The sequence below is a fragment of the Gasterosteus aculeatus genome, chromosome Y (assembly GCF_964276395.1).
Source record: "Gasterosteus aculeatus chromosome Y, fGasAcu3.hap1.1, whole genome shotgun sequence".
NCBI classification, from domain to species: domain Eukaryota; kingdom Metazoa; phylum Chordata; class Actinopteri; order Perciformes; family Gasterosteidae; genus Gasterosteus; species Gasterosteus aculeatus.
This window is the reverse complement of record NC_135709.1, coordinates 19,867,557-19,894,873: the sequence shown is the minus strand read 5'-3', so window position 1 is coordinate 19,894,873 and position 27,317 is coordinate 19,867,557. Positions and strand designations below refer to the sequence as shown.

At 46.4% G+C, this 27,317-nt stretch overlaps 1 protein-coding gene across 2 annotated transcripts in view; it reads right to left on the bottom strand.

Annotated features, from left to right (window-relative positions):
* Positions 1-27,317, bottom strand: part of LOC120812613 (insulin-like growth factor 1 receptor) — a 75,512-nt gene that overhangs the window by 13,131 nt on the left and 35,064 nt on the right. Inside the window, exons 3-10 of one of the 2 annotated variants that reach the window (XM_040168745.2) lie at positions 8,611-8,908; positions 7,976-8,112; positions 7,477-7,621; positions 6,666-6,874; positions 6,428-6,554; positions 5,699-5,934; positions 5,387-5,554; positions 4,850-5,057 (exon numbers count right to left, since the gene is read on the bottom strand). In XM_040168745.2, coding sequence (XP_040024679.2) covers positions 4,850-5,057; positions 5,387-5,554; positions 5,699-5,934; positions 6,428-6,554; positions 6,666-6,874; positions 7,477-7,621; positions 7,976-8,112; positions 8,611-8,908 — 1,528 coding nt within the window. The remainder of the gene's footprint in view (positions 1-4,849; positions 5,058-5,386; positions 5,555-5,698; positions 5,935-6,427; positions 6,555-6,665; positions 6,875-7,476; positions 7,622-7,975; positions 8,113-8,610; positions 8,909-27,317) is intronic. The other variant, XM_078097745.1, reaches the window with a different exon arrangement.

The following is a 27,317-nucleotide window of genomic DNA, read 5'->3' as shown; positions in this document are numbered from 1 at the left end:
GAAAGGAGGAGAACCAAGCGGGAGTCTTTCACAGAGCGAAACATCCTTAGCCACGAGCTAAGTTAAATGATAACACAACACAGATGTCACTCCTTATTGTGGAGAATAAAAGCATAAGCAGCCACAGGTGTGCAGCCAAACAAGGCTCTTCAGACTCCTTAATCACATCTCTCTCCTGGGTTTGTTTGTGTTGCCTAAATTGCTGCCTGCTTTGGTTCTAACATCCCTCGTGCCCCCGCTGCCATGGCAACACAAAGCCACAAGAGCACTAAAAGGCATTGGATCCTACTCAGCATGCCTCCTCATCTGCAACACATGACTAAATGGCCAAGCCCAGCAGGGCGGCTCAGCGCCCGTCAGGTACATCGTCGCCCCCCCCCGCCCATCCCCCCTTTGCTCGGATTCTGTCAGCCACAACAAACCCGGCCCACCACCGCTTTCCTCATTCTGACCCTTAAAGGCGAACCACTCCAGCTCTTTTGATTGCCATCTTTACAGAATCGAAGGAAGCCCAGAGGAGTTGTAAACAGTTCAAGTGTGCATCTCTTCTACAAGGCCACCAGACATCCAGGCGACCTGAAATCGGACTAAGTATCTCTTTCTTTAAACCAAGCTAGTCTACTAAATTTGTTGTTGATTCTAGTGTCTTAAGTTAATTTGATTGCTGATTTGCTTTAGTTCTTGTCGTTTCACTGCGAGTTTTTTGTTTGAAGTTATCTTGGTTGCTAGTTTGCTCAAGCTCTTTCAGTCTTTTAGTGCCAGTTTGTGTTCTAGATTCTACTATTAAGTTAACTGCCAGTGTGCCCTCCTAACTCTGCTAGCTTTTGACCTGATCTAAGTCTGTTTTGCCTTGTCTTCTGAAGCAAATAAGACTTGAATCCTTAAACTCTCATTTTGTCAAAATGCCACATGGTGATTGTTCACTGATTAGGGTGTCAAGCTATTGGTGTTTTGCATTTTGAGGAGTTTCTGTCGAGGCCAATCAACCTTTTGTCTCCTAACCGACGGGGGAGCGGCCAGCGCAGCCGCAGCCGACTTCCACTAACGAGGGAGTATTTAACTAGAAATCGTGGGAAGCGTTAGCTTCAGCGTTTACGTGTCCTCGCAGCACGAAGACGAGCAGAACAAAGACAAAGGAGTTTTCGTGGCAGTCTTCGGGGCGGCTGAATGCGGCGCCTTCTGCTATTTCTAATAATGTGTTTGACCCCTTTACCCGTACCTGTTCGAATCTCTTCCCGCAGATACTACAGGCCTCGGGCTCGATCTGCTCTCTATCGTAACCTCTCCTCTCTCACCGATCCCACCCGCTCCACACATGTCCAGCACCTCGTCACAGGAGGTCTCTGGAACTGCCAGTCAGCGACTCGCAAGGCTGACTTCATCTCCGGCTTCGCTATCGAGCAGTCACTCGACTTCCTCGCTCTCACCGAGACCTGGATCACACCTGAGAACACATCCACCCCAGCCGCTCTCTCCTCCGCCTTCTCCTTCAGCCACACTCCCAGGCCCACTGGTAGGGGTGGTGGCACAGGTCTACTCATTTCACCCAAATGGAGCTTTTCTCTCTACCCTCTACCACCATCCACCCCATTGTCCTTTGAATTCCATGCTGTAACAATCACTCACCCGGTACAATTAACCATCATTGTCCTCTACCGTCCGCCAGGCTCCTTAGGTCATTTCTTGGAAGAACTGGACATTCTCCTGTCTAATTTCCCCGAAAATGGACCTCCGCTCATCCTCCTGGGTGACTTCAACATCCAGACAGAGAAGTCATCTGACCTCTTACACCTACTTTCTTCCTTCGCTCTGTCACTCAGTCCCTCTCCTCCTACTCACAAAGCCGGCAACCACCTTGACTACATCTTTAATAGGAACTGCTCTACCACTAACCTCTCTGTAACTCCACTTCATGTGTCTGATCACTTCTTCTTCTCTTACTCCCTTCCACTCTCTATAACTAACAAACCTCCCTCATTGACTAACTCTGTACCGGCTCGTCGCAATATTCGCTCCCTCTCTCCCTCCTCGCTGGCATCCTCTGTTCTATCAGCTCTCCCTTCAACTGATTCCTTCTCACTCGTGCATCCGAACGCTGCTGCTGAGACTCTCCTCTCAACTCTTTCCTCCTCTCTAGACTCTCTCTGCCCTCTTACGACACGACGGACTGGCAAATCCCCTCCGGCTCTGTGGCTGTCTCAACCGGTCCGTGCCATGAGAGCCACCATGCGAGCGTCGGAAAGGAGATGGCGTAAATATAAACGACCTGACGACCTGCTTGAATTTCAATCTCTCCTCTCCTCGTTTTCTGCTTCTACCTCTGCTGCCAAAAGCTCCTTCTACCAATCCAGAATCGAATCCTCATTCTCTAACCCCAAAAAACTCTTCTCGATCTACTCCAACCTCCTCGAACCCCCTACCCCTCCTCCCCCCTCCACCCTTCTTCCGGGAGACTTTGTCAACTACAGTAATCCCTCGTTTATCGCGGGGGTTACGTTCCGAAAATGACCCGCGATAAGTGAAATCCGCGAAATAGAAAACTTTTTTTTTTTTTACAATTAGCAACTATTACATGTATACAAATACAGTGACTCGCGTGTAGGCCGTTTCACTGCTCTTCAGACTGGGCCGCTGCATCCTGACTGCGCTCTGCAGTGTTCTCTTCTTCTGAAGCCCGCGGTGCAGGTGTGTTTGTTCGGGAGAAGAACATAGTGATAGGCAGCTGTTGTCGCTCTTTTTTCTTCTTTGCAGAAAGATCCTTGTACACCGACATGCCACCATCGATTACGTTGGAGAACTGTAATGAACGGCTCGGGAGTGAGTTTTTAGCGAATCAGAATGCAGAGCACAATGCACCAAAAAAACAAACAAATGCAATATGAAAATCCGCGAAATAGCGAATCCGCGATAAGTGAACCGCGAAGTGGCGAGGGATCACTGTACTTCACCAAGAAAATAGCTGACATACGCTCCTCCTTCTCGAACCCACCTCCTACTTCTCGCGTCCCACCGACCTCACCTCTTTCGCCCTCACTTTCCTCTTTCACCGCCCTCTCTCCTAACCAAATTCTTACCCTAGTAACCTCTTCCCGTCCGACCACCTGCCCTCTTGACCCCATTCCATCACATCTTCTACAATCTATCGCACCTGACCTTCTTCCGTTCCTCACCTGTCTCATCAACAACGCTCTGTTATCTGGCTGTTTTCCCAATTCTCTGAAGGAGGCAAGAGTGAACCCTCCCCTGAAGAAACCCACCCTCAACCCTTCTGAAGAAAACAACTACAGACCGGTCTCTCTTCTTCCCTTTTTGTCCAAAACCCTTGAACGTGCTATCTTTAATCAACTCTCCTCTTATCTCCACTGTAACAACCTCCTTGACCCCCACCAGTCAGGTTTCAAGGCAGGCCATTCCACAGAGACTGCTCTCCTTGCTGTCTCTGAGCAACTCCACACTGCTAGAGCTCCTCTCTCTCCTCTGTCCTCATCCTTCTGGACCTCTCTGCTGCATTTGACACGGTCAACCACCAGATCCTTATTTCCTCCCTTCAGGAACTTGGTGTCACAGGCTCTGCTCTCTTCCTTCTCTCGTCCTACCTCGACGGCCGCACCTAACGGGTAACCTGGCGAGGATCTGTGTCGGAACCTTGTCCTCTTACTACTGGAGTTCCTCAGGGTTCCGTGCTGGGTCCCCTCCTGTTCTACCTTTACACCAACTCTCCTGGCGCTGTCATTCGCTCGCATGGCTTCTCTTACCACAGCTATGCCGATGACACCCAACTAATTCTCTCCTTCCCTCACTCGGACACCCAGGTGGCGGCTCGGATCTCTGCCTGTCTAACTGACATCTCTCAGTGGATCCGCCCACCATCTGAAAATCAACCCCGACAAGACTGAACTACTTCTCTTTCCCGGAAAAGATTTGCTTACCCAGGACCTGACAGTCAACTTTGGAAACTCTGTACTAACGCCCACTTTGACCGCTGAGAACCTCGGCGTCACACTCGACAGCCAACTCTCCCTGACTCCCAACATCACCGCGACAATGCGATCCTGTAGATACACGCTCTACAACATCAGGAGAATACGTCCCCTTCTCACTCAGAAGGCAGCGCAGGTACTGATTCAGGCTCTTGTCATCTCCCGCCTGGACTACTGCAACTCCCTCCTGGCTGGTCTCCCTGCCACCGCCATCCCACCTCTGCAGCTCATCCAGAATGCAGCAGCTCGACTGGTCTTCAACCTTCCGAAATTCTCCCACACTACTCCACTCCTCCGCTCTCTTCACTGGCTACCGGTGGCCGCCCGCATCCAGTTCAAAACATTGGTGCTCACGTACCATGCTGTGAATGGATCGGGTCCAGCTTACATCCAGGACATGGTCAAACCCGACATCCCAACCCGCACTCTCCGCTCTGCATCTGCAAAACTACTCGTCCCTCCCTCACTGAGAGCAAAACACTCGACTAGATCTCGACTCTTTGCTGTCCTTGCGCCGAAATGGTGGAACGAGCTCTCTGAAGACACCAGGACCGCAGAGAGCCTTCACATCTTCCGCCGCAAACTAAAGACACACCTCTTCAGACTCTACCTCGACTAAAGACTAACAAATTGTAGCACTTAAATTGTACTTGTAACGTCACTCATCTATAGCAAATTGTAAATTGGCTTTTTTGAGGAAATTGCATTTTCTTGTTTCTTGTTCTCCTGAGTTTGTACCCTATGGTTGAATGCACTTACTGTACGTCGCTTTGGATAAAAGCGTCCGCTAAATGACATGTAATGTAATGTAATGTAACAGATGACTGGGAGCCAGGTATTAGAAGCGTAATATCAGTAGCTTAGTTCACCTCGGCAGAAAGATGGCGTTGTGAAGGAAGTTCTCAAAGATTTTCAAAAAGACGCGGTCATCCTTCTCCCTGTCCTTCTCCTCAGGCGTCTTCTGGCATTTACAGCATGGGCCCTTGTCTCCGCCTGCTAGGTCTGACTTGGTGGGCTTGGTGTTGTCCTCCATGTCCGTGAACCCTGTGCCTGGGAGACGGATCGGGACCTTCAGTTCTGTTTTAGTAGAAAACAAGTATTAAGCAACGGGAACGATAGATAAGATGTTTTGATATATTTTCTGCCCAGATTTATACGTCAATATTAAAGAACATTTTTCAGTTTTTTGCTGCGTTTAAGATGAGAAGATTGATACAACTCTGAATGAAAATAGGAAGCTTACAGCCAGCAGATTGTTAACTTAGCTCAGTAATTACAATTCCTTTTTGTTCTTTTCATGTATACAAAAATCAAAAGTGTAGAAAAGGAACATTTCAATTCCTTTACAATCTTTATGCTAAGCTAAGCTAACTAGCTGCTGGCTATATACACACAGAGTGGGGTACCTTTGGAGCAGTAGTTATGTTGGTAGAGCTCCCTGTCCTCGGGCTGCTGCTGCCATCGGACCAGGTAGTACGTGAGGTTGCCGTTGGGGAAGGCTGGGGGCGACCACTTTACCATTAACGTGGTTGAGGAGTTGGCATACGCCCGGGCATCTTTGGGCATAGACGGCGCTGCAAATGGGCCAAAGACAGTTCGCTACATCATTTATTTTTACAGTAATTACTAAAAGGGTTGATGATAATACTATTCACAGCATTATTTATAACTGGCGAATACAGTATTGGTGCGAACAGGCTGATGGCTGACAGACTTACGTGATGGGCGTGTGCGGATGTAGATGATATCACTCTTTGCTCCAGTAATGTGTTTGTTCTCCACCTGGAGGGTGATGGCCTTCACAAAAATTGCGTACTGGGTCCAGGGCTTCAGTTGTTGAAGACTGACTTTAGGGTCATTGATTTTATCCTGAGGCAAATCCACATCCACCATGTGCCAGCTGTTTGAGCCACAGCCATCCTGTCCGTCAAACTCCGTGATGTTCTGAAACGGGCTGGCAAAGACACAAAACATAATTATACATTGATTAAAAAGAATTCGCTTAAAATGATATGTTCACCATTTAAATAAGGAAGACATCTATGTACATAAAAATGCATTGATGGTGTGAAAATTAATCATATTCTAAGTCAAGGATATGATTAATCTCAAAAACAATATTACATACCTAAAAGACAGCAACTTTTTGCTTGTATAAGTTAAATTTGTATGAGAAAATCCAACCCAGATTAAACCCAGACCAGATATGATGATGTTAATTTGGTTGGTTGTATTGCAGTTCTTCTGCTAGTCATTTGTAATAAGGGTTTCTCAGTAATGTGAAGTTAATCGTGATTAAGATAATTAAGATTCATATTACATAAAGACTAATACATTAAGGAGAATCCTGTTCCAACCCGAGTGGCCAAAACAGAATATGTTGTTGCAAAAAACACCTCATCTATACCCATCCTGCCTTATTGGGAGTTTTGTTTCTAAGTACTCACGACTCCTTGTAGTAGACTACGAAGCTGATCAGGTCACTGTAGCCCTGCGGCGCGTAGCGCTCCCATGTCAGCCTCATGCTGTGGCTCGTAGTGATGTTAGACTTGAACTTCAAGACATGACTTTCACCTGTCGACAGAGCAGGACGCGCAAGAGACGAGTGCGGCGTTAAGACAATTCACAACAAACAAATCCGTCCATTGTCTTTCAATGCATCGAAGTCCATCCGAATACACTCACAGCTGGCTCGTTCACCGTTGTTACGGAAATCTCCCTTCTCTGGCTTCACGGCAATGCCCGTATTCTCCCACATATTGTGGATCTCAATCATGCAGAGTTTGGGGTTCAGACGAAAGAAGAGACGTCCATTCTCAATAGTCAGGTTGTGTTGATTCCAGTCCCACAAGTACTGCAGGTGCTGGTTGTCTATGGCCGAAAACGAATACATGCTGAAAATGGAAGGAGATGAATGAGAGGACACAGACAGCCCTCACTGATTAACAGCAGCTGAATGTATATATATGAACTTGTTTCGTGGAAGCTGAAGTTGTCAGAAATGCGGTTAAACAGGAGCTTTCGGGCGGCCCACGAATAGATAAACGTTGCATGAGGTTTGTGTGTCTGTTTGACAGCCCGGGTTCATACAGAGGACAGACACAGATCATGCTAATACTCTGAGCTTGAGTCGGTCGGTTACGCAGCTGAACACCTCCAAAGTGAAAGTAATGTCTGCCATCGTCAACGGCGTTCCTCAGAGAGAAACTGCCCCGGGAGAAACAACAAGAAGGACGACGGGATTTCCCATGACCCCTCTGGCCATAACCAAAAGGGCTTTTTTTCTCAAATCTAAACTGCTGCTGATGTCACACTTTGACAGAAAACCCTTTTAGCTTTGTAGTCACGCTCATAATTCTGGCCTGTCTGAATCACTATGTTTTTAAAATGTCTACAATACACTGGACACTGGCTGCTCGTGACCTCTTATTGCCTTGCCAATAAGCGCGCACAAATTCAGCGACGAAAACAATGCAGACAAACATCGCGGACGTACTTGTCGATGAGTTCCTGGCCACTGATGTAACGCAGGCTCTTGAGGAAGGACAACGAGCCGAGGGCGTGGGAGTGCCGAATCTTCACGTAGCCCGTCACTGTCTGGATCAACCCCATGAAGCTCTCCAGCTCAGACGCTATGTTATCTGGGGACGGGATGAACATACACAGACGGAGATATTAAACAGCAGGTGAAAGCGACGTTGAAACACGCTTCAACGTGTTATAATATGTCAAGATTGGATTGTGAGCTGCGCGGCCAATTGAGCAAATACATTATAGCATCATACTATTTATGGGCTGTAAAGCCCAACATTGTGTAGTAAAATCAGTATAATGAAAAATTTGAGAGCGCATTGGACGACGGATTGGCAACAAATAAGGGATTGAATGTGATGTTGCTTAATGTAGTGTAGCATATTCTACTAAGCTCAGCTACACTGAGACATCACATAATATGTTGTGTTATAAGCACTGTGCGTCTGTGTGGCTTCACCCACTTCCACGGCGGATATTGATGTCCAGATTGCCTTCGATGATGGTGCAGTCCTTCAGGGACTGAGCAGCGTTCACCGAGTCGATGATGGGCGACGTGCAGACCTTATCACACAGGCCATTGCAGGGAGTGCAAAACATACTGTTTACAGCAAAAGCAGAGAGGATAAGAAGAAAGTAAATTAGTAATACGTAATGTCAGAGAATGAAAAAAAATAAAATAAACGTTTCTACCTCACCCTGAAATCGTTTGTCCACTCTCTGTTTCCCAAGCATTCCAAAGGCAAATAAATTCCCTCCATAACACAAGGTCACCTCACACACAGAGAGTTTAATCTTTTATGGGCCCTGGTCTAAACGTCTTGAGAGTGTGACTCACTGTATTGACCTCATAGATAAAAAAAAGTATGGCCAAGAGCACAGCACAGAGTCGGATAGAAATTTGGGAATCAACGAGATGGGGAGGGAAGTCGCATGTAAAGAATTTTTCTCTTTTTGAGGCAGAATGTTAAACAAAGGAAACATCAAGTGAATATTTGAAGTGGACTCGTCTTAAAACCTTTTAAGTATTAATCTATAAAAATCTACTAGTGATGTTGAAAGCGTTGAAAAGGCCATTCACTCTTTTAAAAGCCTTTACCGGTTTGCCTCTCGCGTGAAGCCAGAGGGGCAGTCGAGCATGCACTCTCCCCCATGGATGACAAAGGGAGTATCGCCGGGCAGGTGCACTTGGGAGCACAGGTCCATGGTGATGCAGCGCCAGCCCTCAAACTTGTAGGTGTCTGGGGGACAGTACGGCACGCAGCGATCCTCGTGGTAGTAGTGGAGGCAGCCGGAGCACGCCATGTCGTTGTTGGGTTCGGTGCAGCTGCCCAGGCACTGGCTGTGGCAACACTCCCCCTGGTCTGTACAGGCCAGCTTGCAGTGTTCGGGGCATACTGGGGGAAAGATAGAGAGACGGGGAGGAGGTCAGTTTTGATTGGTCGTGAACAGTTTGCGCGACCGAGCGCTACTACAACAAAGTCGAGGATGATAAACCACAGTCTGTGAATAATGCCTATAATAGGTTAATAAGGATCACGTGTGTGCGTTCACAACACATGCTCCTATACACGCTGCACAAGTCCCACTAACAGCCTCTGAGCAATACCGCACATACTTTCAGGTTGTGAGAGGAAAGAAAAGAAAAAGTCAAATCAACAGGATAATTATTGTGTGGATTGTTTCAAATTAAGCTAGAGCAAAACAAATGACAGTTTCCTCACTGTTTACTGAGCATCCCTGAGAAAGCAGAACCCAAACCCCATAATATGTTATCAATAACACACAGGTTTTCCACATTGATTGAAACAGACAATTGAAAGAGTTTTGAAAGTTTGACAGATTTAGAGAACAAAACTTTGACACAGAAAGGATTAAAGTTACTCATTAAAGGTAATAAGGCCAAAAATGAGGCCAATGCTTGTTGGTACCCACTCATGTTAATCTGATCAGCTGTTCGCTTAAATAAAAAATGTGAAAAGGACAAATGGAAGGTTTGTTTTACTGCTGAAACTTATTCATGAAGTAGCATGTCAGTAAAAGCAGATGTAAGGATGCAAAGCTTATGGTTCCCAATAGCTCTTGAGGCACTGCAGGCAGAGGTCTCCTAGTTGATGATTCCACTCCTGAGCACCTGTGTGTGTGTTTGTGTGTGTGTGTGTGTGTGTGTGTGTGTGTGTGTGTGTTTGTGTGTGTGTGTGTGTGTGTGAGTGAGTGAGTGTGAGTGAGTGAGTGAGTGAGTGTGAGTGAGTGAGTGTGAGTGAGTGAGTGAGTGAGTGAGTGTGAGTGAGTGAGTGAGTGTGAGTGAGTGAGTGAGTGAGTGTGAGTGAGTGTGAGGGAGTGAGTGTGAGTGAGTGAGTGTGAGGGAGTGAGTGTGAGTGTGTGAGTGTGAGGGAGTGAGTGAGTGAGTGAGTGAGTGTGAGTGAGTGTGAGTGAGTGAGTGAGTGAGTGTGAGTGAGTGTGAGTGAGTGTGAGTGTGAGTGGGTGTGAGTGAGTGTGAGTGTGAGTGTGAGTGAGTGAGTGTGAGTGAGTAAGTGAGTGTGAGTGAGTGTGAGTGTGAGTGAGTGAGTGAGTGTGAGTGAGTGTGAGTGAGTGAGTGTGAGTGAGTGAGTGAGTGAGTGTGAGTGAGTGAGTGTGAGTGAGTGTGAGTGAGTGAGTAAGTGAGTTTGAGTGAGTGAGTGTGAGTGAGTGAGTGTGAGTGAGTGAGTGTGAGTGAGTGTGAGTGAGTGTGAGTGAGTGAGTGAGCGTGAGTGAGTGTGAGTGAGTGAGTGAGTGAGTGAGTGAGTGAGCGTGAGTGAGTGTGAGTGAGTGAGTGAGTGAGTGAGTGTGAGTGAGTGTGAGTGAGTGAGTGTGAGTGAGTGAGTGAGTGAGTGAGTGTGAGTGAGTGAGTGAGTGTGAGTGAGTGAGTGAGTGAGTGAGTGAGTGTGAGTGAGTGAGTGAGTGAGTGTGAGTGAGTGTGAGGGAGTGAGTGTGAGTGAGTGAGTGTGAGGGAGTGAGTGTGAGTGTGTGAGTGTGAGGGAGTGAGTGAGTGAGTGAGTGAGTGAGTGTGAGTGAGTGTGAGTGAGTGAGTGAGTGTGAGTGAGTGTGAGTGAGTGTGAGTGGGTGTGAGTGAGTGTGAGTGTGAGTGTGAGTGAGTGAGTGTGAGTGAGTAAGTGAGTGTGAGTGAGTGTGAGTGTGAGTGAGTGAGTGAGTGTGAGTGAGTGTGAGTGAGTGAGTGTGAGTGAGTGAGTGAGTGTGAGTGAGTGAGTGAGTGTGAGTGAGTGTGAGTGAGTGAGTAAGTGAGTTTGAGTGAGTGAGTGTGAGTGAGTGAGTGTGAGTGAGTGAGTGTGAGTGAGTGTGAGTGAGTGAGTGTGAGTGAGTGAGTGAGCGTGAGTGAGTGTGAGTGAGTGAGTGAGTGAGTGAGTGAGCGTGAGTGAGTGTGAGTGAGTGAGTGAGTGAGTGTGAGTGAGTGAGTGTGAGTGAGTGAGAGTGAGTGTGAGTGAGTGAGTGTGAGTGTGAGTGAGTGAGTTTGAGTGAGTGAGTGAGTGAGTGTGAGTGAGTGAGTGTGAGTGAGTGTGAGTGAGTGAGTGTGAGTGAGTGAGAGTGAGTGTGAGTGAGTGTGAGTGAGTGTGAGTGAGTGAGTGTGAGTGAGTGAGAGTGAGTGTGAGTGAGTGAGTGTGAGTGTGAGTGTGAGTGAGTGAGTTTGAGTGAGTGAGTGAGTGAGTGAGTGTGAGTGAGTGAGTGAGTGAGTGAGTGTGAGTGAGTGTGAGTGAGTGAGCGTGAGTGAGTGTGAGTGAGTGAGTGTGAGTGAGTGTGAGTGAGTGAGTGTGAGTGAGTGAGAGTGAGCGTGAGTGAGTGAGTGTGAGTGAGTGTGAATGAGTGTGAGTGAGTGTGAGTGAGTGAGTGAGTGAGTGTGAGTGAGTGAGTGTGAGTGAGTGAGTGAGTGTGTGAGTGTGAGGGAGTGAGTGAGTGAGTGTGAGTGAGTGAGTGTGAGTGAGTGAGTGAGTGAGTGAGTGAGTGAGTGTGAGTGAGTGTGAGTGAGTGTGAGGGAGTGAGTGTGAGTGAGTGAGTGAAAATGAAGCTGGACGCTGAGCTAATCCTCTCTTGATGAATATTTTATGTTGCTTTAAAAAACATCTGTATATAAGACCGTGATGGTGCACACAGTGATGCTCCCAAAGTGCCAACTCCAGTTTGGCTTCACAAGGGCATGGGAAGGATTATTCCAACTCCTTTTACTAAAATACTTGCTATCACATCCAGCCAAGTGCCACAAGTTCAAAGGAGAAATGGACGGTTACTGAAAATTCTATAACAAAATATATGTTCTGTTAAATGTCATTGTGATTGACCTGGTAGAACACCTTTATTGTTCAATACACAGCAGCACAACACACTCTTCTCCTGATAAGACCGTAAAAAAAAAATACACTGCGGTAAACATTGTCATGATGAAATGAGCAAGAAGAATATTTACCTACATGGCCTCTCCACTAATGTACCCACGCACAATGTGTGTGTGTGCACTCTTGGATACTTCATGGATACAAAACTATTCTGGCTGTGGTCCATAACAAAAAAAGAAGATTAAAGAAGAAGATTCTTTCAAACTACTGCATTGAAGGCCAATAAACACAATATTTTCTATAACAGCAGTAATTCACTGGAGATATGATGCTGACATCAGTGTTGCACTTTTGCACATTGGAGAAACCTCGAGGAGGGTTTATTCTGTTGGAATCCGCCAAAAGCGAGCAGCCAAGGCAAACTCCGATGAGATCCGATGCGATCTGATTTGATGAGGTCCCCTTCGGTTCCGCATCATTTTAACCGATTCCTCAATGAAGACAAGTTCCAAACATGCATAACTTCCGTTACAAGAAAGCAGAGAGAGAGAGAGAGCTGCTCCTTTAAATCCATATACCATCCATATACCAAACAACCCGTGGTATCAAGGATACCGCCTCCATTTATAGATGCTCCTAATAGCGTCGCTATTTCAACACTGTAGCTTTCAACACATAGCTATGCAGGCCATTGTGGGGTTTCCACTACTTCAAAAGCAACAGGACTTCCTAGCAAGGGGCTCCTCGTATCATTCTTGTACTCCCCTGACTGGATGCTCAATATGAACAAGAATAAATTAGAGGCATCGGCAGGTTGGGATTTGACCTTATGAACACACTGTATCACATGAGGCAACTGTTGCAGGGATCAAACCGTAGATACAAAAACATAAAAAATTATCCGCAGCCCCGGAGTCCAACAAGTCCCACTGGTCGGTAGATGGGGTAGGGAGGTTCATGATGTTGTTCTACTCATTCAGTAGTTACACCGCACCACCACACCACACCGTCGTGCTCATTCCCTGAGCAGACAGGTCACGCCAAATCCAAAACACCAGCCCACCCCTGCTGCTGGCCAGAGCGCTACGACGCGCAGAGCGGCCACGGCCGTTTCATCAAAGGAGGCCACCAGAGCCCGCAATGAAGAGACTCCTTTTGAGCAACTCACGAGCAGTGTGAGGAAGTCATCAACGCTGAGAGACAGACAAATACAGTATTTTTCCGGGGGGGTTTTCACCCAGTCGCGAAACTATGCGAAGAATCTGCAAAATGTTTCAGGCTGCAAGAGATTTAAGGCAGGTTATTGCCGTTGTGCTGCAACGACACAATAAAAACTGTGAATTTCTACGGAAACCTGAGATGGGAAGGTTACTTTGGCAGCAAACGATTATGGAGGTTTAAAGTAGGTGAGGAAATGAAGCCAAGGAGAAAACAAAAGGATACAAAAAGGTGTTGGTACTTTGCCCTCTAAAAAAAGATGCATTAGAGCAAAAGGCGTCAAGCATCAAATTACTTTCTCCGTCAGCCCGGCCTTGCCTTCTTAGAGCCCGGCATGCAAGAGAGCTTTAGGAAACCAAAACGCATCACCCATGCCTTACTCCTCCTCTCCCCCCACAGTCTGCATCAACAAAGAAAAAAAGCTTATAACAAGACAGCTAGATATCGAAACTCTGTGTGTGTCTGGAGAAGGGTTGATGTTTGTGTCTGCGTCTGTGTGTGAGGGTTCAAAGTTGGGATCTAAACAAAGCAGAAAAACTTCAAGAATGACGTTGGTGCTTGAAGGGGAGACGACTGCAGCGCAGCGATTCTCCTCTTGTGAATGCCAGTCATGTCCTGTTTGCTACAGAGCACGCGTTCTCAGTGACTACTACTTTGTTTACATCGGGAGGCCGGGGACATTTTCACTGGGAGCGAGACGGTCCACTCTAAAGTTGAACTATTGTGTAAAAAACACAAGCAGTTCTGTAAACTGGTATAATTTCCCCAAACCAATCGCGGGTGTCAGCCAGTGAAACCTAAGACAGATCCAATGAAAGATGAAAGAGTTCATTGTTCCTAACATATCAAAGTGTTTCACCTGCGTCAGTTAAGAGGAGTAGGAAGCGTGGCAGACAGTTGGGAAATCATTCATTATTCACAGTGGGGCTCGAGGGGAGGGACGACAGCGAGGAGGGTGTCTGGGAAGAGGAAGCTGGGGGTTAAACTCCAGACCAATAGCAAGTGGGCAGGGGAAGTTCCAATCCTGATGACTGACATGTTATTGAGTCTGGAGCAGAGATGGTAAACAAGTCCTCCCTTGAGCAGCCAGTTTGAGGGGGAGTCGTTACTATAGTGATTATGCATGGCTTTTTACACAGTTTTGGACAAACCATAAGTTAAGGGAGAACCTGAACAGACATATATTACCCACCAACGAGCCATAGTACAATTATTCCTGTTACTGGAATTTATGCTAAACTAATATATTAATGGAGGCTTTTTTCAGAGAGGGATTTTAAAGACCATTAAATGCAAGAGTATCTGGTTATGATAAAATGGTGTTGTTTTGTTTTATTACACAGAAACATTGATGGAGGAAAGAATTTGATGGAGGTAACTGTAGTAGTAGTCAGTCCCACCTCCTGCTCTTGCTCCATAATGTAAATGGAGCCAATGCCCCATTAGGACATGATTGAATTTATCTCTTCATTTACCAAAGCATTCGCCGTACTGCACAGTGCACAGAGTGGAAGGTTAGCAGGGGAGGTGAGCAGGCTGCAGCAGACAGCAAGGTAACAGGCACACAGTAGCATGCGGAAGGCCCGACAGGGTTGTGCAGCCCAGATTGGAGGCCGACACCCCCCTCCCCCCCAAAGCTCACTGAGCTCCATCAGGCCACATCCTCATCCGGCAACCCAATACTCCCGAAGTGGATCACTACAGACACTTGTTCAAACCATACATCAGCAGAGCTGGCCAGAGAGAGAGGATGCTTACTCCACTGCCCGCTAATGGCAAATCGCACCAGAGACTCCAGCGCCGTCTTAACTCAATTACAGTATAGAGTCTCAAGTGCGAGGATGGATTGGTCTAATGTAAAGTGGTGTTTTTCCCTTTCCTAAAGCACAGCGTGTCTGGCCGTGCATGTTGGGCCACAGAGGGAACACTGTACAGCATCCTGAGGACTTTTCTAATGCGGAGGAAAGCTCGGGTGAATCTCTGCTCAGTCCCGTGCACAAAAGGTGTGCGTGAGCCCCGTTCCTCTCCCAGTCCCAGTGTTTCTGGGTCTCTTCCCCTCCCGTGCTCACTAAACGCCACCAATGTGTTTTTCACACAACTATGTGCTGGTCTGTGTGTTCAGGCATGCGTGGCATTTCCCCCCTCAATTGCATCCAGTCACAACATGCACACAAAAACACACACACACCTTCCAGCCTCAGGCCTCGGCCAACACTGCAGCTGCTGTTGTTGTTGTTACTTTGTTGGTAATTGCCCCAGGTATGCAGCAACGTCACATGTGGGAACACTTTGTTGTCACATAAGAGTTGAAGTATGGTCTAAAAGCTATTAAAGGCACCGCAAAACCAAAACAACAACAAAACAATAAGAAATACGATGTATATGGATATTCTTTTATTATCTGGCCTTAATGACTTCAAGTCATGTAGTTTTAGTCATTTAACGGTCAGTAATTCATTAATAATGACAAAAAAATCAAAATGAATGTAAAGAAACACATAAGAAGAAATGTGTTATGGAGATTCATGACAGAGTGCAAACGAGCACACACATGGAATCCAAATGTCGAGCTGTTCAATGGGATCAAACACAATAAGTAAGCCCAAGCCCAAGCTGATATTCTGAATATACATCAGACTCATATCTGTAGCATAAAGAATAGTCTCTGCAGCAATCTTGCTCATCAAAACAGGAGACTCCCCAACTCATTCTGCCATTACTAGAGAGAGAGTTTTCCCAGTAAGCTGTCAAACTAATTTACAGCAGAGAATCATTTCAGCTCCACTTTGAGCTACAAGTCTAAATCAAATATAATTATAGAGATGCAAATAATAAATGTACGCAGATGTATCACCAGCTGCATTTGTGCCAGTTTAAGGTTTTTGCTGTTTGAGCACAATAATGACCTAAACAGAACTCTGTGGCAGTCAGTTGCAGGACCTGAAGATGAAACGCAGCAAATAGGAGATGCATAGATGCAGGTATCAGTATGGGAAGAACTTCGGAAAGAACTCTTCTCTTTTTTTCCCGGATTGTTTCCTCTCACTAATAGTCGCTTCTAAAAACACCTGACATCACAGATCTGCTTCCTTAAAAACTGTGTGTTTCCTGGCAGTGCGATGCTACCTGGCTGGCGAGACGTGTTGTTTTGCTAGCCAGGGTTAGTGGGAGCGTGTCACATGCTTGCAGCCCTGGACACGTCCCTCTCTAATCCCTCTAGTGGATGTAAGGAGACAATTACAGGAGACTAAAGCTGAAACGTTTTTACCATTTTTAAATGTCCTCCTTTAGTGAAGATTAAGGTTAATATAAGGTTGTATTATGACAACACATCAAAATGTATACCTCTAAGGGATCCAGAATTACATTTTATTTTTTACATCACATATGTATACATAAAATGAACCAGTTGCTGATTAATTCGGCTGGATCACCAGGCTTTGTACGCGCCTGTCCCCAGACAGTGAGACTCCCCAATAAAACACTTACAAAAATGCCTTTTCTATATATCCATGAATGTTGCTAGCAACCCCAGTTAAACACATTTACTTAAATAGCGCAGTTGCCGGTCATGTCAATTTATAAGCCCTACTATGGCGGCTTTGGCGTGGGTAGGTTTAGGCATGAGGAGAGTTTGGGTAAGCCAATCAGAGGCATAGTAGGACGAGTCTGCTTCGCCATACAATGACGAATACACATGGCTGTTTAATAATACCTTTGCATGTCCATGTTGGACCAAATGGGACACTATATGCGGCCCGTGAACGATACAGCCGCCAAGTATCAAAGTGGATCGGATGAACGGTTCTTGAGATATGCAAAGGATGTGTCTGCATGAAGGCTGAGAGACAGACGGGCTGCCAGGGATTCCTCGCGTCACAGTTAGGTACCAAAACTCGTTTCAGCCTATCATCCATCACAGCATCAGAATCATCAGAGTTGATTGTTTAGCTGGTGGCCAGTTAACTGTAAATCATGAAATTACAGTTCGGTTTGGTTACATTTTATGTGTGTCTAAGTATTAGTGTTGGTTTGCATGTGTGTGTGTGTGTGTGTGTGTGTGTGTGTGTGTGTGTGTGTGTGTGTGTGTGTGTGTACATGGGGGGTCATATTTGGGATCACGTAACCAAACTGTATACATAGCTGACATTGCAGTCTCTGTATGTCTGAGTGCAGTCTTGTCTTTCAGATGACAGTGGGTGGTTGTTGGCTGGCGCAGACAGAGCGCGGTGAAACGGTGTCGCTGAGTACATTTCCCCCCCTTCGCCTTGGGATATGTGCCTCGGCCCGGCATTTTGTGCAGTCCAGTTAGCCACATTAATCATGACATCTGGATTAAGGGTTTCCTTTTTCCCTCAACTCAATTTCTTGAGGGTACACACAATATCCTTTTGTGAGGCTGCACTTGCTTTTTGAAAAAAGGAAAAAGTTACGGGTTCAGCGGGTACAGTTGTGCCCAGAGTTAACATCTGTTACAAGGCAACACTGAGACTATTCTCTGGCCACTGGGTAGCCTGTGCTGATATTTTAGGCCGTTCCTTTCAAGTGTAATGGTCTGATAAGATACCGCCGTCGCAGATGGTGGAACAGTAAAACAATATTGTATTGATCCAGTAGCTTGCATATACAAAGCTTAATTTCACACAAAAAAGACCTTTCAGTGGGGTTAGCTTTTCATTATAGACCTGCTGCTGTTTTTACCAATTTCCTATCTGCACAGGGAGTTAAAAGCTTGCAGCTCCTTCATAAACAGCAGAGCAACACACAAATAAAGGCACTTACTGCAGACTTAATGTCATGTTTGCACACTGATAAGACCAAAGAGGGCCATTGATGGGAAATGTTTGGCTGCATTAAACAATGGGCTGGTTTTCACTTGATCCTTCTACTTCAAAGAGTGAGCCAGTTTAACAACAGGATGGGTTATTTTCCTTAAATATCTCCTTTATTTGAAGTGATTGAAACACGCACCAATTACACACAAAACACATCAATAAAACGTTGCTGTAACAACAGCATCTCATTTGGCATTTGCACAAAGCCCTTGCAGTAAAAAACGTCACTGTTTATAAGTAAAATTGGGGGAAAAATCACCTTCAGCGATTTTAACTCCCAGGCTCAGTAGACATATAGGCCCTCAGTTTCAACATAAGTTTCTGAGTAATCAGATTCTATCATGGCGGCAGTCAAACGGAGATCACTTGTGATCTCAAACATGAAGAATTACAGTCATGAAGCCGTGGAAACCAAGTCAACAACTTCAGATTCCTTTCTAATCTCGACCATGTTTATTTTAGGTAGAGGGTGTTTGTGGCGAATCGGCAACAGCATGAACTGCAGTCGAGAGCATGGGGCACAGGAAGTAGCACGTTTGGCTATATGGGCCAGGGACAAGGACAATGGTGTGGGTCAAAGGTCAGGGGCTAGAGGCCAAAGGCCTCATATGGGGCAGACTACGCATAAAGCCGTGCCTGGCCTTATTGTTCCAGCAGCAGACGTGGGCAGCTGACGTGGATGGAGCAGGACAGCTGACAACTGCCTCAAACAGTCTCCAGCCGACACTTCCTATTGGCTGTTAGTGACATCATGGTTCTATCACCCTGTTTCAACTCCTCTTTTAAGGGTGGGTGGAGAGTTCAGTACTTCCCTCCTCCTCCTCCTCCTCGTCCTCCTCCTCCTAACCAGGTCACGTCTCTCTCTTTTTCTCCATCACACACGCACACACACACACACACACACACACACACACACACACACACACACACACACACACAGCTCTATGAGCCCCTTCAGGGGACCTCAGCAACTCACATGGCCACTTTTGTAAAGGAGGATGTAAGACAGGGGCAAGGAAGTAGCAAGAAAACAAACATAGCAAAACAAATTAGACGGCAACACACACACACACATGCTGTCATGTGTAATTTAATCCAAGACAATGAAAATGTTGAGTTTGGGTCGAAACATCATGCTATTATTTTGAAAGTGTTGCTTTGATGTTTTCACAAAAAGACAGCTCTAAATTACTAGCTGGTGTAGGATACTAGAAACAAATTGAAGATCCGGTTCATAAATTAATAAAAATGCATATAGTGTACACCAGAATACAGCCATGATTCTGAAACTGTGTAATCCATAAAGTAATGACAATATTGTAAAACCACTGTAAATCTGCAACTGTAATAGAATAATATCGATGCAGTTATGATTGTATTTGATGTAATGTAACATCTGGAATGCATGCATGAAATACTTGAACAACAACTGATATTGACTAAGGATCATTCGAAATCCCGAGTTACATTGAACTCACCAGAAGACTCCCAGAGGTGTGGACACTGACTTTCACACCTTTAAGCATTGGTATAAATACCTGTAGGAACCATTGTTCTGGAGTTCACTGGTGGAGGCGACAGACGGGCACTATGGGGGTCAAAGGACTGACCTGGGGCCTGTTGGTCGCTGAGACCAGCGGCTCCTCAGCTGAGATGTTCTTTTTACCACAACGCCATCTCCTTTATTAAATACATTTGATTTAACCTTTTGATCAGCGATGACCTCTGTCCGTCCGGCGTTTCTTCATTTTTGAACACAACACTGGGCTGCACTGTTCTATGTCTGCGGTAATGAAACAAAAGGATGCTCACAGTGAAGGAGACGAAGATACACAGAGAGAAAGTGATCCTTGTAGGAGGCAAATTGAGAAATAATTGCATAATATATAAAAGCTGTGCTGGAAGATAAACAGAAAATCCCACGTCTTTATCTAGACTTGAAACAGACTTGTGTCGTAGGGATGTGGCTTCTTGCGGAGGCCTTAATCACTCTGATCGATCCCTGTGCCAGGCAGGTATACCGTATCTGATGTCTGATTGGGGTGGAGGTGAAGAATGGAGGGACAGCAGTCCACTGACCTCCCACTGCTCTGCTACAATCAGACGCAGCATTCAGCCCAGGATCACGTCCTTCACCAAGAGTTTAGCTCTTAGTCGGATTAAGGAGGAGTCCGTGCACATGGGAAAAGGTGAAGCGCCATGCAGCGCTGGAGGAATCGATGGGGCTGCAGTGGGGAGTGTGGGTGGAGCAGGGGGGGAGTTTCTGGCACTGAGGCGGAATGATCTGCTGTGCTCTGCGTGGACTCTACAGAGATTTAACATTAAACCACATAGCGGACAGGCCAGCAGGACAGAGCTAAGTAGCTTTTAAACTCCCTTCCACCTTTTGTGTCCAACAGTGAAGATGATCGAAAATGTATTAGCCTCATCATAGAAAACAAAACAAAACTCTTTGACCCTTTTTATAAAGAAAAAGGAAGGCACAGAGGGCAGAGAGGAACGCACGCCAGGAGAAGGCCGGGAATATGGCACAGAAAACAAGCCTGCTTCCAACCACAGGAAGGGCTACGCCCCCCACGGTGTACAAACATGCGACTCGAAGAAATGATTGAAACACAATGTACCCCCCCGAAACAAATAATGGCCTCCATTGTGAAATGCTGTGGCACACTCGGTCAGCGGAGCAGTTTGAACCCCCCCCCCCGCCCCCTCCCCGCCCCCACCTCTCCATCTCTTTCTCAGCTCCCAAGGCCACGAACAACTTTCTCCTTCAGTTGGCACATAGACGGGGGCCACGCAACACCGCGGCCCAATTCGGTTTCCCCCCCCCAAAAATATGTCTTTGTCTTGCTGTCGTTACAGACCTCCCACCGCTCAACGGACTGGGCTGCTGAAGTATAAGTGCACCAACAGGGAGCCTAAAGCAAGTTACAAACAACCACTGACAATGTAAATTCACAAGTACTGGGCTCCTTATTTTGCTCGAGTACTACACCAAAGTTTACAATTGATTAGTACAGCAATACATATTTTTTCACAACCTCGGTTTTTGCTCACAAAACTATTTCAGACATGTGTCAATTATGCAGCATGGGTCGTCGTGGCGCAGGGGGTAGAGAGGGTGTGCTGGGAACCACAAGGTTAGTGGTTCGAGTCCCGGCTGCCCCATGTCCCATGTCGAAGTGTCCCTGAGCAAGACACCCAACCCCTAATTGCTCCCTGGGCAAAATGTAAGAGCCATGGGTTAAAAATCTAATGTAAGTCGCTTTGGATAAAAGCGTCAGCTAAAATGACCTGTAATGTAATGTAGCTCTGTTTTACGTCTACGGATTTTGTGTAACAAATGACTTCACACCTGATGCCACTCAGAAGAGAAAACCCTGTTCCCCTGACATACGTGTGAGGACCTGTAAGAGAGTCACTGAGGATAACCTGCACGTCATAAGCTCTAACAAATGGAAGACCTCGGGCTATATTTCCTGCTGCAGCTGTCTCAACAACAGAGAACACTGGGAATTCAAGAGTTTCACTGCAAGCAAAGTCACAAAGATACTGACACAAAGACCTCTTTGTAACATTTGAATTCTTAACCCATTGTTATCTTAACTACATGACATGAGCCGCTGTTAGATATTAACTGATTCTGGGGGTTACACATTATCAAGTCCTTTTGAACAACGTGTCCTTGAAAAGGTGCCCAACGAGTGAGAGGAGGCGTCTCTACACCTGCTAGATCAGTGATTTCCTCCGGAGAGGCCGACGTGAATGTGCACCCACTCCCACACTTTCAAACATCCAATGCTGGGCCGCCTGGCTTCAGACATAAAAGGGGATGGATTGCTGGCTGAGAGAGGAAATGGGTGCATGCTGCTCAATCAATGAGCCACCAATTACACACACACACACACACACACACACACACACACACACAGGGAAACAGAGCAAACACAGGAAACAGGACCGTATTCTTTAAAAAAGGAGTTCAAAGAAGGCTGGCTCTGGCTTTGGCTCCAGGGCCTCTGCCAGGGCTACATCTTGTAATATAGCCATGTCTTGTGGTGGCTTAGTGCTACTATTACTCTCCCCTGGCCACTTTTCAGAGGAGTTGTGTGTGTGTGACGTCTGTTGCTATACTAACACGCCCACTGCTGGACTGTGCGGAGCCCTCAGACAGCAAGGGGTGGTACAAATGACAAAGCGATCATGTAGTCCCATACCTGTGTTGTCTATTTGGTAGCCAAAGGACGGGTGGGAAGATCAAGCGTGTGAATACGATACATCACAGAAGAGATACAACCAGGGAGCATCATCAATACAGAGTAACCTTTCAACTCTTTGGGGTTAACAGGCTTTAATTTTACAACAACTTTAGAAATGTTTTCTAATAAGGACTAATTACAGCAGAAAGAGACAATCTTCAACGGCACACTTCCTGTTTCCTAGGAAACAGTTCCTAAAATAACCAGGAGCACAGTTTAGTCCGAGCCTAAAAGTTCATTAAGGAAGGAAATTATTAAGAAATAAAGTCTCCAAAATATTATTTTGCCCAAATATTATTTGTTATTATTTTTAAGTTACTTAATTGACTGATTATCAGAATTGTTGATGACGGAGTTTCTTCCAATCCAAATAAACACATTCCCTGATCGCTCCAAAACTACATCAGAAAGTCGTTTGCAAAACCAGACTGCCCTCCAGATGAAATGCACATTCCACCATTTCTTCCCCGCCACATTGTGCCCGCAGGAGCACATTCCTGCTACATGAAAGCAGCGCCAGGCCCACCTGGAGCACGTTATTACTGCATTGCCTGTCTCCGCGTTGCAAAAACACAAGTTAACGGAGTTGTCCCAATCCGGCTAGGACGAGGTGGTTAATGCCATCTGCTGCCTTCTGTCTACGGAGGGAGTTGCACCATCCCTGACTTGGAAATCATTTTCATTTTTTTAATTTTAAATCAATGAATTCATTTTTAAATCTCCATGCCCTTCTCCACCAACACTTTCCCCATCACCTGAATCCCCCCTGCGTCCGAAGTCACACAGGAAAAAAAGATCTATAAAAGTAAACTTGCTTTTGCTCAGAAGGTGCCTGTTTTAATCTAACTTGTTTTACAATAACAAACTAGATGAGGTTTGTTGTTCATATATTAGATCCTCTAAAATAAAAGTGTGCAATACACCACTTTGAATTTTGTGCATAACAATGTGATTAATTGCCCAAAATCACGCGATAAAAAAGAAAAAAAATGTAATTGTTGCCCAGCACCAGAGAAACCACCAAACTAAGCTGAACCAAGCTTCCATCTCCCAGTGGCATCTATTGCCTGCGTATCTGCCTTCACAAAGGTCCTGTCAATGTATTCACCAATGGCCATAAAGTTATTTGGAAAGCACTTTGGGTGCTGGAGGGAATACAAACGGCGTGAACGGGGGATCAACAGACGCCTAGTGTCATGAGTGTGTAATTTACTACCTCAGAAGAAGATGCTTTTATGACCACACTCTCTGTGACAAAATCATAAAGGGAACAGTGCTTGCTTGGATAGTTTGTGGATTTGGGAAAAATAGTACAAAAACAACCTTTTAAAAAGTGAATACCGTCTCTACAATGGGCTAAATAAAATAACATAAATAAATAAGATAAATAAATGTGCATACCACCCTCCAAGGGGAAGGAAACAGCCAGAAAGAGAAACATTTTACTGGAAGATTTACCTGAATTAATAGTGCAAATGGGCTCGTGAGCTCTTGTCTGGTGAGCACCCGGGGAAAACACCACGTGGTGTGAATCAAAAAACGATGATTACAGATACTTCAAACCACACAGATAAACAAATAAAACTCAAACGTTGGAAGTCTCCCTTCGCTGCAGCTGATGAAGGCTTTATGGAAGTGTTAAGTGTTATGGAAGCGATGACTGATCCGCGGTTGATACTAAGCGAGCAGCCTAAGGCGGAAGCAAAGCCCAAATTGGGCCTTTTGTTTCAGACTGCACACTGAGTCTCGGCAAATGCATGAACAAAACACCAAAACACAAAGCCTGTGAAGAGGCAGGCGTGTATGTGTGTGGGCCTTTCCCCGGGCTCCTCCTCAGCCTGAACAGTCACTCTCTCACACACACACACACACACACACACACACACACACACACACACACACACACACACACACATACATACACTCGCACACGTACACACAACCAACTGCACCACAAGCGCCTCCGAGCCGCGTCTCACCCACCCACACAACGCGCAAACTAACCCGCCTCCCGCTCTCTCCTCTTCCTCCTCGGCCCGTCTCTACTTCTCACCCTCATTCATGAAATGGCTGCTTCACAACTCCAGCTGCTCGCACGGAATTTACGGATGAGGGTTGAGGGGCAGCAGCGGGCCGGGGGGTACTTTTTGTCTGTTTTTCCCCTCTCCCTATGCCCATCTCTGTGCCCGGCTAACCCTTTCCATCCCCGCAGCGGCGAGATAGATCTGTCCGTCTAATTCAACTCCTGCACGTATGCCACCCCACACCACCCCTCCAAAACAAACCTGACACCCTCATGTCATGGGAGGGAAACTGAAGCTCTGCGCCTGGCAGGGGAAAGGCAGGCGCAGAGCGGAGCGGGGGCAGGAGCGAGCGCTGGTGGCTCCTCCTCAGGGGCCAGCGAGAGGGGAACGAGGACATTCTCAAGTTCCATCCCTGGAACACATCCTCCGTGTTTCTGCAGTCTTACCACATCACACACACACGCACGCACACACATGTGCAGACCATCTAGGATTTCAAAGCATCATGAGACTCCAGCTATGACGTGCCCTCTCAGAAAATCTACGGGGTACAATAATAAGTGTCACTGTGTATGTATGTGTGTGTGTTGGGGGGGGGGGGGGGGGGGGTGTGCATCTAGTCTGAGGTGAATGAGTGCATCTGCGCTAATGCCTCGGTTCCCCCCACAATTCCGCTTTGCAGCGTCTTCTGGTGTAAACACGCAAATTAACGCTTCTGTGGTAGAACATGCACATGTGCCACACAGAAAGGGCATGTGTTTAGTAAATGGCATGCACAAACATACAGACACACACATATACATCTATAAATAGGCAGTCATAGTGACAAAGGGTCAGTCTGGACATAATAACATGTCTCTTGTTGCTACATCATACCTCTAAATGAGGAAGCTAGACATATCAGAACTTTTCTTTTAAATATATATGTGTAGAAGAAAAGTTATGGTCTGGTTTGATAATCTCTAGTCTTCTAGCATCACTAGTAAACAAACTGTTGCTGTGCATTTAAAAAAAACACAAAACAAAAAGCATATTTCAGCTTCAACCAGGATATTGCATTTCCTCCTCCTCAGCCCACGCAGTCCACCACCCGCCCACCTACCCACCCAATGCCGGCCTGTGTTTCAATCCTGGCCCCAGTGCACTCAAAGTTTCCACCGATGGACACAGAGCTCTGTAGACGTGCGCAGAGCATTCGGTTTACGTGCGTCAGCCACACCACAGCCCAGGGATCGGAGCATCAGAGGTGGAGCCGACGGACACGTGGGTGGGGTACTTGAAGGGGAGCTGCGACATCGTATTAACGGCAGGCGAATGAAAAAACATCCCGGCTGCGCTGCATAGTGTGGTTACGGCTGCCTGGCTATTTATACGTTTCCCCCTCCTTCGTAGAAGGAAGCCGCTTTTATTGGAGCCAGATGTGAGCGGAAGAACAGACAGCAGCCCGACTGAAAGGTGGCAGCCATGACCCGGCCAGGTTCTTTAGGAGACAGCTAATGTAGTCCACTTTGACAGGGACAAGTGAAACATTTACATTCACCTTTGACATGAACTGTCATAGTAGGGAGTCAATATTTGGGATGAAAAGTGATCATTATTTTGTTCCTTTAAATGTAAAAAAGGAACAACAACAACAACAACAACAAAAGCACAGCAACCATATTGGAGAGACAATCTAGGTCAGATAAAAGAACTGTGGTTGCTGAATATGTCTGGGACTATCTTTGGACATACATATTTCATAGACGCTGGTCAAGCTGCGTGGGTGACTGTGCAGCGGTCACGGTCGACAGTGTTCTTCTGACAGGCCACGCTCGCGGTCCCATCAGAGACTTCAAAAGATCAAATCCCGCAGTTCTCAGCCATCCCACCAGCGTAACTTGTTACACCGCGCTCTCCTTTTCGCCCTGCTCGACCATGGCACTTGAATGCCAATGAGTGCTGGTGAGACGGGGCTTAATTTGTTGTGACCCCCGGATGATGTATTGCCAGTGGCAGGCTCCCAGTGGGCTACAAGCCCATTGATCCACCAGCGGATTCAATGACACATCATCAGTCCCTAGGTCACAGATGTAACAGTGTAGACTAAGCAAAGGCAGATAGGAGAGGGGGTCCCACATGACAGGGGAAAGTTCAAACAATGGAGAAGGGAAGAAGGAACCACAATCCTGACCCCCCCAAAAAAACAGAGATCCCCTTTGATTAGAGAAAGCTAAAAATAAACGCTGGTATTTCACAGCAAACATCGTTGTCAGTGAGTTGGTTTAAGGCCGGCGAAGAAAATCGCGCTATCTTGTTGACCAATAGGTGCTTGCCTTGAGAAGTGATGCAGGCGGCAAGAAGAGAGCAGTGAGAGTAAATCATTTCATACGTCAGGGCTACAGTAGTGTCACATCAGAAAGAATTAACAGGTCTCTTGGAATAAAAATCAGAGCCCTAAATATTCTCCTCAGTTCCTCATGCGACACGTAGAGTGTTATAGTTCCAAGACATAGTTCCCTTGACAAGTCTGAATTATTGGATTGAACCAGCTCTACGTCAAGTAATAGTTGTCCGTAAGGCTAGGAAAAAAGAAAAAAAATCCTAGGAACAACGTCATAGGTTTTGGTCTCAAAAACACAGACGCACAAATACTAACTCCAGAAAACATTCCATTGATTCCTGTGTCGCCCCTGCAGCCTCCCGGTACTCGTTCTGGCGCCTCCACCCGCCACGAGAGAAGCAAGAGATTGGTCTGGCATTCCATAACCGCTTGTGCTTCCCGACAGAGAGGTGGGACGCCGAGGGGGCCCTCACCCTCAAAGCACACAACATTACACTCCAGCCCAACAACGCACACGCGCAGACTCCACAACACTTGAAGAGCATGAAAACATGAATGCCTTCAGATATATTTGGAGTATTTGCTGCCTTCATTTTACCACAGAAAGATTTATTTCCACCATTTGGACAAACGAACGCGAAGCACGCCCTCCCCTTCCCTCCCCCAACACAATGATATCAAAATAGTTTTGAACTTGAGCTGTTGACCAATGAGGAGTAAAGAGGACCTAATGTGCTTAAGTCAGAGCCCAGATTGTCCACTGCTCCCCTAAGCCTGTTTGACCAGCTGTCCTACTGCCTAAAGACAGACTAGAGAGCATCT